Source organism: Girardinichthys multiradiatus, chromosome 5 (genome assembly GCF_021462225.1).
Source record: "Girardinichthys multiradiatus isolate DD_20200921_A chromosome 5, DD_fGirMul_XY1, whole genome shotgun sequence".
In the NCBI taxonomy this organism is placed as follows: domain Eukaryota; kingdom Metazoa; phylum Chordata; class Actinopteri; order Cyprinodontiformes; family Goodeidae; genus Girardinichthys; species Girardinichthys multiradiatus.
The window spans coordinates 27,847,376-27,865,288 of record NC_061798.1 but is presented as its reverse complement, the minus strand read 5'-3'; the positions used below and the strand labels follow the sequence as shown (position 1 = coordinate 27,865,288).

General features: G+C 40.1%; 1 protein-coding gene across 1 annotated transcript; it reads left to right on the top strand.

Annotated features, from left to right (window-relative positions):
* Nucleotides 1-480: 480 nt before the first annotated feature.
* LOC124868240 (transmembrane channel-like protein 7) lies at nucleotides 481-16,009 on the top strand. The gene is made up of 16 exons (XM_047365220.1): nucleotides 481-651; nucleotides 4,945-5,197; nucleotides 5,687-5,835; nucleotides 5,929-6,084; nucleotides 6,170-6,255; nucleotides 6,473-6,618; nucleotides 6,692-6,839; nucleotides 9,526-9,708; nucleotides 10,579-10,724; nucleotides 10,817-10,931; nucleotides 11,357-11,454; nucleotides 13,910-14,093; nucleotides 14,227-14,357; nucleotides 14,565-14,720; nucleotides 14,812-14,890; nucleotides 15,355-16,009. The coding sequence occupies exons 1-16, from the start codon at nucleotides 636-638 to the stop codon at nucleotides 15,550-15,552; spliced, it is 2,244 nt and encodes a 747-aa protein (XP_047221176.1). The 5' UTR covers nucleotides 481-635; the 3' UTR covers nucleotides 15,553-16,009.
* Nucleotides 16,010-17,913: the final 1,904 nt, after the last annotated feature.

The following is a 17,913-nucleotide window of genomic DNA, read 5'->3' as shown; positions in this document are numbered from 1 at the left end:
ATGGCCAATCAGTGGCTATTTTTGTTCCAGTTGCTGGATTTGCGTCAAACATTTGATCCAGCAAAACCCTGTTTGATTTATCTGAAGATGAGTATATTTTTTAAATTGACCTGTTAGTTAATGTTTTAAAGTACTGGTATTATTTCTTTAGATTAATACATTTTAATGTAAATGGAGGAACATAAGTTACTTAAGAATTTTCAAAATGCTGTTATCGTAATCATATATAGATGAAACACAAAACAAATACTAACAAACCGACTGTTGTGGTTTCTCAATGTTTGTGACTTCATAAAACAGGTAAAAAATGTTGAGATAGCAAACCTAAATGCCTTTACACCGCTTTAAAACATAAACCAAAGCAGCAAAACGAAACACTTTTTTCAGTCATATAGTGTCTTTAACGGACTTCCTTTTTTTTCTCCAGTCATTGTGTCTTTAACGAACCTCCATAGCTTTGCCTTGGAGCCTAGACCGAATTCAGGAAGTGGGGAAAAGCTGTCTTCCTAACTACAGCTGGAGTTGTCACCTCCCATGTTCACTGTCTTCTTGACGAAGCCTTTTAACCTCAGTATTTAGCTAGCAGCTTCTTAAATCTGTTGAAAACTACAGGTTTTCTTTTGGACAAGGGAATCATGGAGGAAGACTCAGGTAATTCTGCACTTTATTGCGAACTTCAGCTAGCTTTACGAACTTGTCCAACAGATCAACATTACTCGGTTTTAGCTTGTCAGCTAACACTGCTAACTCCGAACTAAGATCAAATAATTGCTAACATCTAACTTGATTGTTAACGATTTCATTAAAATGAGATTTTTGAAAGGACACACCGAAAAACAGGATTATTACCTAGTGGGAAAAAGTATGGGATTTATGACTTTATTAAGTATGAAAGAATAAAAAAAAGTATGGAAAAATATTTGTATTACATCTATTTTTCCAGTACCTCTAGATCCCTTAGTCTGTCCTTCCAACTACATATTTATTCCTATCTGTTTGTCCACAGTGGATCATCCATCCAGTCATCTTTTTCTAACCTGTTTTTTCTGTTTAGTTTTTAATTACTTTCTTTCCACTGTAGAAACACTTCTGTATTTACTCTTTTAATATAAGTTGAAAAGACTGAAAAAATAGGACATTTGTGTCTGGACAATTGGGGAATATTTCCATGTAAAACGTGCTGGAATATGGCTTTTGTGATTCAGTTTCCAGGCATTGTGTTCACTTTAAGTTTTTTTTGTCTAAAAGTCCATGATAAAATTGATTATAAGTGAAGAAGTTTGACAACAATGCTTTCAGTTGCATGGTGGTGCAGTTGGTAGCACTGTTGCCTTGCAGCAAGAAGGTCCTGGGTTCAATTCCCGACGGGGGTCTTTCTGCATGGAGTTTGCATGTTCTCCCCGTGCATGCGTGGGTTCTCACCGGGTACTCCGGCTTCCTCCCACAGTCCAAAGACATGCCTGTTAGGTTAATTGGTCTCTCTAAATTGTCCTTAGGTGTATGAATGAGTGTGTGCATGGTTGTTTGTGTGTTGCCCTGCGATGGACTGGCGACTTGTCCAGGGTGTACCCCGCATCTTGCCCATAGACTGCTGGAGATAGGCACCAGCTCCCCTGCGACTCACTATGGAATAAGCGGTAGAAAATGACTGACTGGCTTTCAGTTGTTGCAGTCCCAATAGTTGTGTGCAGTGCATGAATATGGACACTGGATTCTTATTATTTTATTATAATCTTAAAATCTTGTGTAGTTGTAAGAATATTGTTAGATCTCTCTGTGCACTGACTTGCTATTTTGCCTCAGTTTGATTAAACCAAGTGAAATAAATAGAAACATTAAAGGTTTCTGAAAATTTATTTTGTTTTATGACAAAGGAAAATAATCAGTATATTTCTTTTCCCTAAACCACTATATTGCTCAATGTGATGAAGGTAGGCCAAAATTAAACGGCTTGAATGAATGAATGTGATGATTGAATGAAATTTAGACGTGTCTGAGGGCAAAATATAAACAAAAAAACATCATGAAGCGTTGTGTTGGTTTGGGCAGTTTTCCAGTTTTTGTGCAGAATGAACATCTTTTAGTGCCTTGCAAAAATATAAGTACCCCTTTAAATTATTTCATATTTTATCATGTAAAACTACAAACATCAAACCACTTTTTGAGAATTTCTGTCATAGAGCATAGAGGAAAAATAATAAATAGTTTTATTTATTTTATTACAAATAAAATCTGAAAGGTCTGGTGTACAATTGCCTTTAGAAGTGTATGTAGTAAATAGGGTGCACCTGTGTGTATTTTAATGTCCGTATACAGGTCCTTCTCAAAATATTAGCATATTATGATAAAGTTCATTATTTTCCATAATGTCATGATGAAAATTTAACATTCATATATTTTAGATTCATTGCACACTAACTGAAATATTTCAGGTCTTTTATTGTCTTAATACAGATGATTTTGGCATACAGCTCATGAAAACCCAAAATTCCTATCTCACAAAATTAGCATATTTCATCTGACCAATAAAAGAAAAGTGTTTTTAATACAAACAACGTCAACCTTCAAATAATCATGTACAGTTATGCACTCAATACTTGGTCGGGAATCCCTTGGCAGAAATGACTGCTTCAATGCGGCGTGGCATGGAGGCAATCAGCCTGTGGCACTGCTGAGGTCTTATGGAGGCCCAGGATGCTTCGATAGCGGCCTTTAGCTCATCCAGAGTGTTGGGTCTTGAGTCTCTCAACGTTTTCTTCACAATATCCCACAGATTCTCTATGGGGTTCAGGTCAGGAGAGTTGGCAGGCCAATTGAGCACAGTGATACCATGGTCAGTAAACCATTTACCAGTGGTTTTGGCACTGTGAGCAGGTACCAGGTCGTGCTGAAAAATGAAATCTTCATCTCCATAAAGCTTTTCAGCAGATGGAAGCATGAAGTGCTCCAAAATCTCCTGATAGCTAGCTGCATTGACCCTGCCCTTGATAAAACACAGTGGACCAACACCAGCAGCTGGCACGGCACCCCAGACCATCACTGACTGTGGGTACTTGACACTGGACTTCTGGCATTTTGGCATTTCCTTCTCCCCAGTCCTCCTCCAGACTCTGGCACCTTGGTTTCCGAATGACATGCAGAATTTGCTTTCATCCGAAAAAAGTACTTTGGACCACTGAGCAACAGTCCAGTGCTGCTTCTCTGTAGCCCAGGTCAGGCGCTTCTGCCGCTGTTTCTGGTTCAAAAGTGGCTTGACCTGGGGAATGTGGCACCTGTAGCCCATTTCCTGCACACGCCTGTGCACGGTGGCTCTGGATGTTTCTACTCCAGACTCAGTCCACTGCTTCCGCAGGTCCCCCAAGGTCTGGAATCGGCCCTTCTCCACAATCTTCCTCAGGGTCCGGTCACCTCTTCTCGTTGTGCAGCGTTTTCTGCCGCACTTTTTCATTCCCACAGACTTCCCACTGAGGTACCTTGATACAGCACTCTGGGAACAGCCTATTCATTCAGAAATTTCTTTCTGTGTCTTACTCTCTTACTTGAGGGTGTCAATAGTGGCCTTCTGGACAGCAGTCAGGTCTGCAGTCTTACCCATGATTGGGATTTTGAGTGATGAACCAGGCTGGGAGTTTTAAAGGCCTCAGGAATCTTTTGCAGGTGTTTAGAGTTAACTCGTTGATTCGGATGATTAGGTTCATAGCTCGTTTAGAGACCCTTTTAATGATATGCTAATTTTGTGAGATAGGAATTTTGGGTTTTCATGAGCTGTATGCCAAAATCATTCGTATTAAGACAATAAAAGACCCGAAATATTTCAGTTAGTGTGCAATGAATCTAAAATATATGAATGTTAAATTTTCATCATGACATTATGGAAAATAATGAACTTTATCACAATATGCTAATATTTTGAGAAGGACCTGTAAATCCAGGTGCTCTATGAAGGCCCCTGAGGTTTGTTAGAGTACATTAAAGCAAACGGCATCATGAAGACCAAGGAGCACAGCGGACAGGTCAGGGATATGGATGTGGAGAAGTTTAAAGCAGAGTTATGTTATAAAATAATATTCAAAGCTTAGGACATCTCATTAAAGAGGCCTATGGTACCTTTGGAGGAGCTGCAGAGATCCACAGCTCAGATGGGGGAATCTGTTGACCTGACAGCTATTAGTTGTGCACTCCATAAATCTGGCCTTTGTAGAAGGGTTGGCCTCAATACTCCATCTCCACCATTAAACATGGTGGTGGCAGCATCATGCTGGGGTGGAGTTTACCTTGCAGCAGGACAACAACCTTAATCATACAACCAGACCTACAATCGAATGGGTTAGATCAAATCATATTGATGTGATAAAAAGGGCCTAGACCTAACTGAGAATCTGTGGCAAGTCCAGAAAGGTTATCTTCCTTAAAACTCTCCGTCCGATCGGACTGAGAAAGGTAGCTCTACAAAGCGTTGACTCATGTAGGTCGAACACCAATGCACGGCACACTTTTCAGTTTTTTTAATTAATAAAAAAAAGGGGTATACATCTTTTGCGAGGCACTATACTTTATATTTTCCATTTGTACTGCAGTGAGCAAAAGAAACATCATATATTTGCAGTTTTGCTGCGAGGTAAAGCAAACTGTTACGGTCAATGACAATAGCTCTTCTGTTAAGATGCGAAGTTATTTCATATTGGAGTTGTTTCCACTAAAAGTCTGGAAGCCATATCCATCATTACAGGGACCCATATATTTTTATTAATTGAATGTTTTTATGTCATTCATTTTTTTCTCTTTCTCTCCTTTTAATTTGCTAGTATCATGGATATCCTAGTTTGGTTTATTTTATTACGTACAATGGGATTAGCTGTATTTATGTTGTTTTCATTCCCTCCTTAAAATTCTATTCATTTGTCTTGCTGTTATAAACAAAACAATATTTTCCTTTATTTGAAGTGTTCTTCACGGACCGTAGCGGACGGATCACCAGTAACCCACTGCTGGACCAGCTGCCCAGCTACCAATCCCTGCTGTACCGCAGAAAATCATCACTCACTAGCACCAAACGAAAAGGGAGGCTGAGTTCTTCTGGCAGCTTGAAATACAGCGTGAACACCGTCAACCGACTGGAGGAGAGGCAGAAGAGTCAGATGGAGCAGCGGCCCATCAGAGAATTTGCCTTACCCATGGCTGAGAAACGCAGAAGCAAGTAGGAAACTCTTCAATATCCTTCAGATATCTTCAAATGTAATCAGAAAATGTCTCTGTTGCTTCTTATTTTCCTTGCTGGGTGCAGAATTAGGCATGGACCACAATAGGACTCTCATTGTATGATACTCCAAAGAAAACTACTGCAGTACTATGGTATTAACACAACAATTTGAAACAAAATTGGAAGAATGATTTATTTACTTTTAAATCAAAGCAAAGGCAATGTAGAAGCACCGTCTCTGCCAGGGGACCAGCAGTGGGCAGCATCAGGCGGGGGAGGGGCGACCTTGCGTTGCTCTGTGCTCCATGCAGGGGGAGAGAACTCTAATCACGCTGGTGATCAATAAAAGGAAATTAAACAGCATGAACTCTATGATGGAAATTTTGAGGTGTTTTCAAATCATTGTTTTTTAAAACTCCTGCATACCTTGATACCAGTGACCTGCTCATGCCTTATAATATCATGTTATATGTATGACTGTACCAGAGATCAGCGCTTGGAGAAGAATCAAGATTTAAGCAGCTGGACACAGTGGAGGCAAAGCACTCGCAGGTATCTGAAGAGGCTGAGGGACGATGCTCAAGCATTTCTAAGCTCCATGAAGCTCTGGAGGGGGGACATCCACCAAATAGAGGGTGAGACAAACAAGCTTTGTCCTTTACAACAAGACGTTTGTTGTGTTTTTGGTCATACCCTTTTACTTATGTTTCTCTTTCATTTGTTTATAGGGATGTTCGGAACAGGCATCCTGTCCTACTTCTCCTTTCTGCGCTTCCTGGTGGCGCTCAACATGATAATTTTCCTGCTGATGTTTGGCTTTGTCATGTTGCCCATCATCATTGTTCCCTACACTTCAGGAAATATCACCTACAACCAGTATGACGGTGCGGAACGTTTTTGTTTCAACCATAAAGCTTGAACTAAGAATGAAGTGCTGAAAAACCTGTGTCCCGCTGTGTGTTACTGCAGGAAGTGTTTGCAGCATCTATCCAAACACCGCTCGAAGGGGTCTCGTCATCTTTCACGAACATATTACAGATCTGCTTTCTGGTGGAGTAGGTTTCTGTACACTGCATCTAATGCTTGCTGAATTACAGTCTCTGTTTACAGCTTTCCCTAATATGATCCTGTTTTGATTGAATGATTTTGGCTTGATTTAACTACCACTGGATGGAACCCGTCTGTTAACACATTTAAATGTCAGCTTTAAAAAAGACGAGTGTTTAAAGCCAAGTTCAGGGTCAGGACTTCATCATTGTGCTTTATCTCCAGGGCTTTCTGGAACAGACTTACCTTTTCTACGGCTTCTACAAAGTGGATAAAATCCACTTTCCAAAAGGCACATACAATTTGGCTCTGGCATATCTCCTGGCAACTATAGGATACCTCTTCCTAAGTCTGATCTGGATTGTTAAAAGGTATCGTAGACCAACTCCTCAGAAAGTAGGTTCATGTGCAGCACAGTGGGGTTAAGATGTGTGTTTTCTTTAGGTCTGCGACAGGATTCAAGCGCAACTTGGTCCAGGATGAGGATCGCTTTCAAAGCTTTTGCAACAAGATCTTTACAGGCTGGGATTTCTGCATCACCAATGAGAACGCAGCAATGCTGAAGAGAAGCAGTTTGCTCTACGAGCTCAAGGTCAGCTCAGGATTCTGTTTTAAGCTTTTCAGTAAGGTTTAAACAGAGCTGAGAGCTGGAACATTTGCATCATTTAAAGTTTATTTTCCAGATAGGGATGCAGTACACCCATCATTAGCAAGATTTTCATATTCATCTTTGGCTTTTAATGATGCATTTGAGTCATTGTTTTTCCGTGGTGAAATTGAAGTGCACACAATTTGAATGAATTTCATAAACAAGAATCTGGTGTACACGTCTGAATTTAATGTAGACTTTCTCTTTCACACAGGCTCAGAATTATACAGGTCCTTCTAAAAATATTAGCATATTGTGATAAAGTTCATTATTTTCCATAATGTAATGATGAAAATTTAACATTCATATATTTTAGATTCGTTGCACACTAACTGAAATATTTCAGGTCTTTTATTGTCTTAATACGGATGATTTTGGCATACAGCTCATGAAAACCCAAAATTCCTATCTCACAAAATTAGCATATTTCATCCGACCAATAAAAGAAAAGTGTTTTTAATACAAATAACGTCAACCTTCAAATAATCATGTACAGTTATGCACTCAATACTTGGTCGGGAATCCTTTGGCAGAAATGACTGCTTCAATGCGGCGTGGCATGGAGGCAATCAGCCTGTGGCGCTGCTGAGGTCTTATGGAGGCCCAGGATGCTTCGATAGCGGCCTTTAGCTCATCCAGAGTGTTGGGTCTTGAATCTCTCAACGTTCTCTTCACAATATCCCACAGATTCTCTATGGGGTTCAGGTCAGGAGAGTTGGCAGGCCAATTGAGCACAGTGATACCATGGTCAGTAAACCATTTACCAGTGGTTTTGGCACTGTGAGCAGGTGCCAGGTCGTGCTGAACAATGAAATCTTCATCTCCATAAAGCTTTTCAGCAGATGGAAGCATGAAGTGCTCCAAAATCTCCTGATAGCTAGCTGCATTGACCCTGCCCTTGATAAAACACAGTGGACCAACACCAGCAGCTGACACGGCACCCCAGACCATCACTGACTGTGGGTACTTGACACTGGACTTCTGGCATTTTGGCATTTCCTTCTCCCCAGTCTTCCTCCAGACTCTGGCACCTTGATTTCTGAATGACATGCAGAATTTGCTTTCATCCGAAAAAAAGTACTTTGGACCACTGAGCAACAGTCCAGTGCTGCTTCTCTGTAGCCCAGGTCAGGCGCTTCTGCCGCTGTTTCTGGTTCAAAAGTGGCTTGACCTGGGGAATGCGGCACCTGTAGCCCATTTCCTGCACACGCCTGTGCACGGTGGCTCTGGATGTTTCTACTCCAGACTCAGTCCACTGCTTCCGCAGGTCCCCCAAGGTCTGGAATCGGCCCTTCTCCACAATCTTCCTCAGGGTCCGGTCACCTCTTCTCGTTGTGCAGCGTTTTCTGCCACACTTTTTCCTTCCCACAGACTTCCCACTGAGGTGCCTTGATACAGCACTCTGGGAACAGCCTATTCATTCAGAAATTTCTTTCTGTGTCTTACCCTCTTGTTTGAGGGTGTCAATAGTGGCCTTCTGGACAGCAGTCAGGTCGGCAGTCTTACCCATGATTGGGATTTTGAGTGATGAACCAGGCTGGGAGTTTTAAAGGCTTCAGGAATCTTTTGCGGGTGTTTAGAGTTAACTCGTTGATTCAGATGATTAGGTTCATAGCTCGTTTAGAGACCCTTTTAATGATATGCTAATTTTGTGAGATAGGAATTTTGAGTTTTCATGAGCTGTATGCCAAAATCATCCGTATTAAGACAATAAAAGACCTGAAATATTTCAGTTAGTGTGCAATGAATCTAAAATATATGAATGTTAAATTTTCATCATGACATTATGGAAAATAATGAACTTTATCACAATATGCTAATATTTTGAGAAGGACCTGTACATGCGTGCAAAGGCTCAAATACATAAATAGAGCCTTATTAATATTTGGATTTATCACCCTGAGTAAGTTGTGGAGAAACCAAGCAGTTTTTTAAGCCTTCAACAAGGTATTGGCATATTTCTCGCTTGATAACATTGCTCCTTTTGGCAGAAATGCTGAAGTTAATTTAAACTGGTTGTTTGGTTGAGAACCAAAACCAACTTTGCAGTTGCTCCCATGGCTACGTGAGGAAAGTTTTTATGGTCGATACGAGTCTAGGATTAGAGAGTAGAAAACAAGGCTTTCAAATTCCAGACCGCGTGCCGACAACTATGGAGGTGGAAGCATCATGTTGAGGCCTTCAACTTTATCACAAGCAAACAAACAGTTGAAACCTGAACGGCGTGTGTTCCAACAGAACGCATCACAACTGGGTTTGAAACAAACAGAACGAGCCAACACTCCTAGAATGGCCCTGATATTAATCCTATTTATGAGTCTGTGTCCAGAATTACCCCAGATGCTTGTAAATGGCTACAAAAATATGTGGTGTGTGCAACTTGCAAAAGGGGCTTTCAACCAAACATTATGTGGGTGTATCTATTTATTTGTCCCTTTTTGCACAATTTTGACTCTGTTTAGAGTAAAACAAATCCACCATAAATGAAAACCTGTGGTGCCAGCTCTTGCTTTTGAAAATAACAAAAATCACAGAAAAATCATGTCATCTGATCCTTCAGGTCCTGTTCGTGTTTTTGCTGGTTTCTTTATACTGCTCTGACATCAGGTCCTGTTTAATGTATCCTCAGACTGATCTGGAGGAGGAGAGGATCAAACAGAAAATAGCGGGTCGCACCACTAAGGAGAAGTGTCGGATTTATCTCCTCCGCATCATCCTCAATGTTTTTGTCGTTGGTGTGTTGGCCGCTTGCTTCTACAGCATTTACGTTGCCACCATCTTCTCCCAGGAAGCACAAATGAAAAGTATAAAGGTAATAACATAGTACTGACATGATTTTTGTATCAAGCATACCATCTAACTTTTAATTTTGTTTTTCTTAATGTGACATCCCATTCCTCTTCAGCATCCTCACTGTTTATTATATCGGGTTCCTGACACGGTCTAAGTTTCCTTTCAGGATTTTCCTGGTCTTGGTAGTTCTGGGATCAGAAAATAGAGTATAGTCAAATAAATACATTTCCATACTTATCTCTCTTTTAAGAATAATCAGAATTTCCAAAAAAAAAATGAGTTCAGCAAGATCTTTTTATGCCAATTGCCTCAGAAGTTTGTCTCCACCTTGGACATTGTTACCATAATGATGTCTCTTTATCGAGCACACAAAGTCAGTTTTCTAGACATAACAATTTTGGAAATCTTATGTACATACATTTAACTGGAAATGACAAAGATGGTCCCTGCAACTTTTAAACCATCAAATTGTTAGAAACCAGCAGAGAATTGTCTCTCCATGCTCTCTTCTGCTAATTTTCCTACATTCAGCCCTGAAAATAATGAAAATGTTAAACTGAGAAATCTGAATTGTTATTCTACGCCCACGTTTTTGTTCTATACACATCAGCCAACATTAAGTACTCTGATGCAGAAATCAGTATAGACCAGGAAAAGCCTGATTGGTGCATCTCTGCCACTTACTGTCTCTGGTTTTTCATGAAGTTTGCAGTTTACTGATTTCAAACCTGTGAATTTGCTAATTTATATTTATCTTTTGTATGTATGCATAAAGAGTAGCTGGAAGTTGAACAGAAAATCTATAAATCCGTGTCATCAAATTTTAATCGAAACCCGTGGAAAGAACCTGTGTTTCCTGTTAGAACAATCAACTATTTCCTCCCTCCAGGTGCATTTCATTGTGGATCTCATCTATGAGTATCTGCCCTCTGTTGTCATCACCTTGGCCAACTTCATCACTCCACTCCTCTTCTCTGTTATCATCAACTATGAAGATTACTCACCTGCCTTTGAAATCCGCTTCACTCTCATGAGGTGCAGTTGGACCTTCATGTATTAATCTCCTGTAGTCATCCAACATTAGTTTGAAAACAAGTTGCTACCATTCTCTAACCTTCTCTCCACAGGTGCGTCTTCATGCGGCTGACCAGTATTGGTGTTTTGCTCTTCTCTCTCTGGTCTCAGATCGTGAAATGTGAAGAGGACCCCTGTGTCTGTGGCTACCACCACAAACTTTACTCTGTATGTTGTTTTCTTCTGCTTTCATAATTAGTAAAATAGTTGTTTTTTTTACCACTAATCTCAAAAAATAATTGTGGTTTAAATTTAAACTTAACCCCTTTGCTGATACGATTAAATAATACCAGGTGCAAGCAGGTCTCCATAAATATGGAGGTAAATTCAGGATATTTAATTATTAAAATGTTTTAGAAGCTGAAAAAAGACTTTTCAGATCATTGTTTCACAATAAACATGCAACCACAGCACTGGAGGATCGTCTGGTGTCTCTGCACCCACAAACTCTGCATTGCTTTTTGTTTAATACACTGGATCCTTATTACACTTTATTACACTGGATCGGTAATAGTACTGGTGTGATTTGTTAAGGTGTGTTTTTTCTGTTATTCTCTGTTTAACCATCTCTGTGGGTTTGTTTTTGCCTGCAGTGCTGGGAGACCCGTGTGGGCCAGGAGATGTATAAACTCTCCATATTTGACTTCATCATTATAGTTTCAGTCACCATCTTTGTGGAGTTTCCCCGAAAGTAAGAATATCTCCCTTTTCCAAAATAATAATAAAAACTTCTTTATCCAGCTTGTAATTTAGTTTGGGCTGAATGAGAGTACAAAATACTTTGACTATAAGGTTTTTAAGGAGGTTTGATCATGTTAACTTTAACTATTAGTCATATTTTGACCACTGATAGGTAATGTGAAAAAAGGTTATTTTCTTATGAGGCAACTTGCCCCCTACCGTGTATGTTATACATGTACAGTACAGACCAAAGGTTTGGACACACCTTCTCATTCAAAGAGTTTTCTTTATTATCATGACTATGAATATTGTAGCTTCACATTGAAGGCATCAAAACTATGAATTAAGCAGCAGAGGTGACTCTTGGTCTTCCTTTCCTGGGGCGGTCCTCATGTGAGCCAGTTTCTTTGTAGCGCTTGATGGTTTTTGCGACTGCACTTGGGGACACTTTCAAAGTTCTCCCAATTGTTCAGGCTGACTGACCTTCATTTCTTAAAGTAATGATGGCCAGTCTATTCAGTAGGAATTATCAGCTGTGTACTGTATCCACCTCCTGCACAACACAACTGATGGTCCCAACCTCATTTATAAGATTTGAAATCCCACTTATTAAACCTGACAGGGCACACCTGTGAAGTGAAAACCATTTCAGGTGACTACCTCTTGAAGCTCATCAACAGAATGCCAAGAGTGTGTGGAGCAGTAATCAAAGCAAAAGGTGGCTACTTTGAAGAACCTAGAATATAAGACATATTTTCAGTTGTTTCACACTTTTTTGTTCAGTATGTAATTCCACATGTGTTAATTAATAGTTTTGATGCCTTCAGTGTGAAGCTACAATATTCATAGTCATGAAAATAAAGACAACTCTTTGAATGAGAAAGTTTGTCCAAACTTTTGGTCTATACTGTATGTTACAAGTGTGTGTGTTACACTTGCCACTCATCCAAGTGTGTTTTTAGGTCACCTCCCACCTATCAACAGTACTTCCCTATAGAAGTGCACCCTGCCCTCTCAGCTGAATGTAAGCATACCCGGTAAAACATGTCTATGAATGGTTCAGGGAACCCAACAACAAGGACATCATGGTGTTCATTTTGGATCTGAACCCCTTTCTGAACCCAGTCTAATAGACTTGACTATTCAGAGCTGCTTAGGTGGCATAAAGAGATGCATTACATAAATTATTATAATGTTACACCAAATCCGTATGTTGTGTTTTGCGTCATACTAATGATGCTAAATTAGAGAATAGCTGCAGTTCGCAGCCTTCGCTATCGGATTGTGATGTTTTGTAGGAGAGATTAGATCAGCTTTGAGGAGGAGTTGCATGGTCAGCGGATGGGGAGGCCACCAACTCCCCGAATTTCACAGAATACAGCAAGCTTGGTAACAGCGCTGGAGTTAAAGCTGTCCTGCATTGAACAGTTAAGCCAGCACCTTCTCCTGCTAAAGCTGCTGTCACACTATCCTACCAGGTGGGCTGGTTTATTATAAACCACCTGTTGTGGGTCTAAACATGAGGAAATGAAGGAGATTTTGTGAAACATTAAGTGCTGCCCCTTCTATAAAGTATGTGTGTCCCTTTTAATATGCGCTTGTTCTGATTCACACAGTATGTGCAGCAAATATGTGTCTGTGTGTGTATTACAATCAATTGTTCTGAGTTCAGCGTTCAACCGGGTCAGGACAGATTCCAGTTCAGCAAAGCCTGTTAATCAGCCATCAATGGAATCCAGGACACCCCTGCATCACAGGATCAAGGCAGCACCATGGATAGAAATTTCAGTGCTCTTGAGCTCCCCCAACTGGTCAGATATGTATTAGCCAAATTAATCAGAAACAATTTTGCCATATGTTTTACTTCATGGCATCCAGGATGCCAAGGTGAGGGAGGTGTCTGGATAGCGTAGCTTCAGATTAATGGAGAGTAATGAGATTATTTAGCCATGGCTGCGATATTTGAGTTGCAGTTGCGTTGATCCTAAAGTGGTCGTGCATAGGTAGGGCATACATGATGTGAGAGAGCTATACTGCTCTACTGTTGCCTGTTCAACCATAGAAAACTCACTCAAGCAGTTTGTGTCGTCTCATTCAATGGACTTTAACTGCAGTGTCGGTAACTTTATAAAACCACGACCTTGAAACCAGTGACCAACCCATGCCTCTTTATAACCTGGCTGCCTAAATCTTCTGTAGGTCTGAGAAATAAAACCAGCCTTTTGTGTTTGTGCTTTGTTTGTGGTCCTTTCTTGACTGTTTTATCCTTAGAGCGAGAGTGTATATTTACCAACAGAACTCATGTTTTGATATTAATTTTCATGTTTATTGTTTTAACCAAAACCACCTGAATATTTCTGGATTTTTAGGTAGTTCAACAAAGTTGTGTTTTATTTATTTTTTGATTTGCTCCAGTTAAGTGTTTCTGTGGGCTTTTTAACAGCGACGTTTCTCTTCCTGCTCAGGCTGATTGTAGAGCACTGTCAGTGTGGCCTTGCTAAGTGGTGGGGCCGGCAGGAGTTTTCTATTCCTCAAAATGTGCTGGAAATTGTCTACGGTCAGACAATCTGCTGGATCGGCACTTTCCACTGTCCCATGCTTCCTGCCATCTGCATCATAAAATACTTCTTTATCTTCTACATCAAAAAGGTTGGGGCTTTTTTTTATATATATTTTTTTTATTAAACTTGCAAGTCTGGAAACCGCAAAAGGCTTTGAATAGTTTTAAAATCTTTCTGTGCTCTTCTTTGTCTTTTTCTTTTTTTGGGTTAATCTCTCATAGGTGTCGTTAATCAAAAACTGCCGGCCAGCCACCCGGCCATTTCGACCGTCCAGCTCCAACTTCTTCTTCCTTGGTGTATTGCTGATTGGCCTTGCTCTCGCCTGCATGCCCATCGCTGTTAGCCTAGCTCAGTGAGTGTTAGCTAACCCTAACCATTTGCAGAAGTTTTGCAGATTTATTATGGAATTTTAGCTTTACTTGGATCAAATGCTAAGTTGATGGAATCACAGCATATGTGCATTCACATTTTTTTAAATGTACATTACAATTGAACATTTCTGACCATGATTCTGGTTCTGTATTGATATTTGTTTTTACCTCACTCTTACTGTATACAGAATAAACTGCTCGCAGGCATGCGGACCATTTGTTAACTACAACACCTCCTGGCAGGTGCTTCCAGCTACCATATCACAAATGCCAGAAGGAGCCCAAAAACTCCTCTTCGCTCTCTCATCAGAGGCCTTTGCTGTCTCTTTCTTTGTTGTTACTTGGTGAGTTGTCAGCCTGCTATTTTACACTTTAATAGACATTAAAGTTTATTTCTGGCTGAAGTTACAGTTTTTTATTTATTTTTTTTAACAGTATGGCCATGTTTTATGTGATTGCACTTGCTGGAGCTCACAAGAGAGTCATCAATCAACTAAGAGAGCAGCTAGTCATAGTAAGTATTCTGGATAATTATTGCCAGTTAATATAGTTTGTAGGGCTGCACGGTGGTGCAGTTGGTAGCACTGTTGCCTTGCAGCAAGAAGGTCCTGGGTTCAATTCCCGACCGGGGGTCTTTCTGCATGGAGTTTCCATGTTCTCCCCGTGCATGCGTGGGTTCTCACTGGGTACTCTGGCTTCCTCCCACAGTCCAAAGACATGCCTGTTAGGTTAATTGGTCACTCTAAATTGCCCTTAGGTGTATGAATGAGTGTGTGCATGGTTGTTTGTGTGTTGCCCTGTGATGGACTGGCGACTTGTCCAGGGTGTACCATGCCTCTTGCCCATAGACTGCTGGAGATAGGCACCAGCTCCCCCGCGACCCACGATGGAATAAGCGGTAGAAAATGACTGACTGACTGACTGACTGAATATCGTTTGTACTGCAATCTGTCATCTTTGGGCCTTTTTGTTTTACAGGAGGGCCGGGACAAGCGCTTCCTGATCCAGAAGCTGTGCCAGGCTCAGAAGTTCCGAGCAGTCAAATCCCCGATGTCCAAATCCCAGCCCCGCAGTCCCAGTGGACGTGGCCCGAGTTACCACACCAGCTTCTCCAGCAACTTCAGTGAGGCGGTGTTCCTGGCACATTCTCCACCAAACTCCTTCACACATGTGTGAGGCATGGGGAAGATATTCTACAGCTGGACAGACATATGGGAGCTGAACCAAAAAATAGAATGTATACATTGTTTTAACGTTTCTTCTTTTTTTTCAGTTTACTGTAAAAACACCAAAGCTTGTGTGTTTCTGTGGATCTGCTAACATATCCTGTCACTTTTGTGTTTTTAAATGAAACATTTTTACACGTAGTCCAAAAAATTATTTTAGGTCAGCTGTTGTGTTTGCTTTTGTCTTTTCCTTCTGAGAAGGACTTCATTTCACTTTAATATACTGGACTTGTTTAAAAGACAGCATCTTTAGATTTTATGCACTTTTAAGAGTTTTTTCGTTGTCTTTTCTCCAGTACAATCTCTGTTTACATCTGTGCAAATTTCTGTTGCATGTTTTTATATCCAACATTATATAGTAACAACTGCATTAAACTAATAAAGTTACTTTGTCTGCAACTATAAAATTACTTCTGGGTTATTTTAGAGTTTGAACAGAATGACTACTTTATTGTCATTCAAAAACCTATCCCAATTGGTGCATGTGAGAGTAAAGCCAACACATGCTTAAAACTTTAGATATTAAAGAAAATATGTACATGAAAAAGATTTTTACAATGCATTGCAGTGCAAAGGTATCCACACCCCTTAAATGTTTCCACATTTTGTCCTGTTAAAACCATAAATCTTAGTATGTTTTATTATTATAAAGTGTTGCAAAATTGTTAAGTGAATGAGAAATACGACACAGTTGACAAGCTTTGTTTCAAATCAAAAACTGAAGTGTGCGACATGCATTTGTTTTCAGCCCTCCTGAGTCAATACTCTATGGAACCACCACTTTTTTTTTAGGAATATTCTTATCGGCTTCGCTCACTCAGAGATTGAAATTCTTTGCATTTTTTTTTCTAAATAACTTAAGCTCTTCTTATCTGATAATGTCAGTTTTCTGAAATTTGCAACATACTGTCAATTGGATTGAGGTCTGGCTTTGAGTAGGCCATTCTAACACATATATGCTTTTATCTAAAGCATTCCATTGGATTTCTGGCTTTATGGGTTCTGGGGTTATTGTCCTATTGGAAGGTGAACCTCCACCCCAGTCTTGTTTTTTTAGTTCCACGCAGGTTTTCTTCCAGGACTGATCTGTATTTAGCTTCATCCATCTTCCAATCAACTGACCAGCTTCCCCTTTCCTGTTGAAGAAAAGCATTTTTATAGCATGATGATGCCATTGCAGTGTTTCATCATGGACATCATAGAGATAGTGTTTTTACAATGCATTTTGCATGCCAAAAAGTTTAATGTTGGTCTCATCTGACCAGGCAACCTTTTTTTCAACACATTTGCTGTCTCCCCTACATGGCTTGTAGCAACCTGCAAAAAAAACAAACTTGTGACTTTGCTTTAACAGTAGAACTCTTCCCTAAAGGGTAGATTTGTGGAGTGCGTGAATAATAGTTGTCCTCTCATCAGATCACCTCAGCTGTTGCTCTCCTGCAGCCCCTCCCTGAGATACCACCTCCACTACCTCTTGTTTGCTTCTTTTAAGTAATGCTCTCCTTCGCTGGTGGCTGGCCATGTCTTGGTATGTTTACCAAACTCATTCCATTTTAATTTATAGATTCAACAGTATTCCATGAGATATTCAAAGCTTCCGATATTGTTTTTAACACAACCCTGCTCCTTTACAACTCTTCCCCTCACCTTTCTGCTCTTCCTTGGTCTTAATGATTGTTATGGAAAATTTTAGTGCCTTGCTTTCTTTGCTCCTTCATACTCTACAGGAACTGACTAAAAGTATTAGAACCCCTCAGTGTTGTTTCATTCTTCTCTTATATAGTCTTAGAGTAATGGTTTCTCAGCCTTCTGCTTGCAGCTGTGTGAGATTATATGTATGCCACACTGTTAAGATTATGTCTAGGACAACAGGTTTCACCTCATCCCTCTGGGTCTCATGAGAGTTACCTTGAAAACTGTTGTAGCTTATAAGGAGAACCTTTGCTTTGTCTAGTCAGAACGATTTGGCAGCACTACTGAGCGCATCTCCAATGCTGTAAAAAATCCTTCTCTCTTGCAAGATTATAATAAAGCTGGTTCTGAGTGACAATCATCGGTCTCTGACTTGGTAAAAACATATTTTCCCATGACATGATGCAGTTTTTTCCATTAATTTTCTCTGAGAAAACCTCTGAAGCTACACAGAATGGATGTATTTATATTCATGTCAAATTACACGCAGATGGAATTTGCTAATTAATTAGGAGACTTCTAAAAGAAATTGGTTTCGCCGGATTTTATTCAGGGGGTTTGGGTTAACAGAGCTAAATACAAATGATTTTTATTGGTAAGAAACTTTAAAAACGTATCA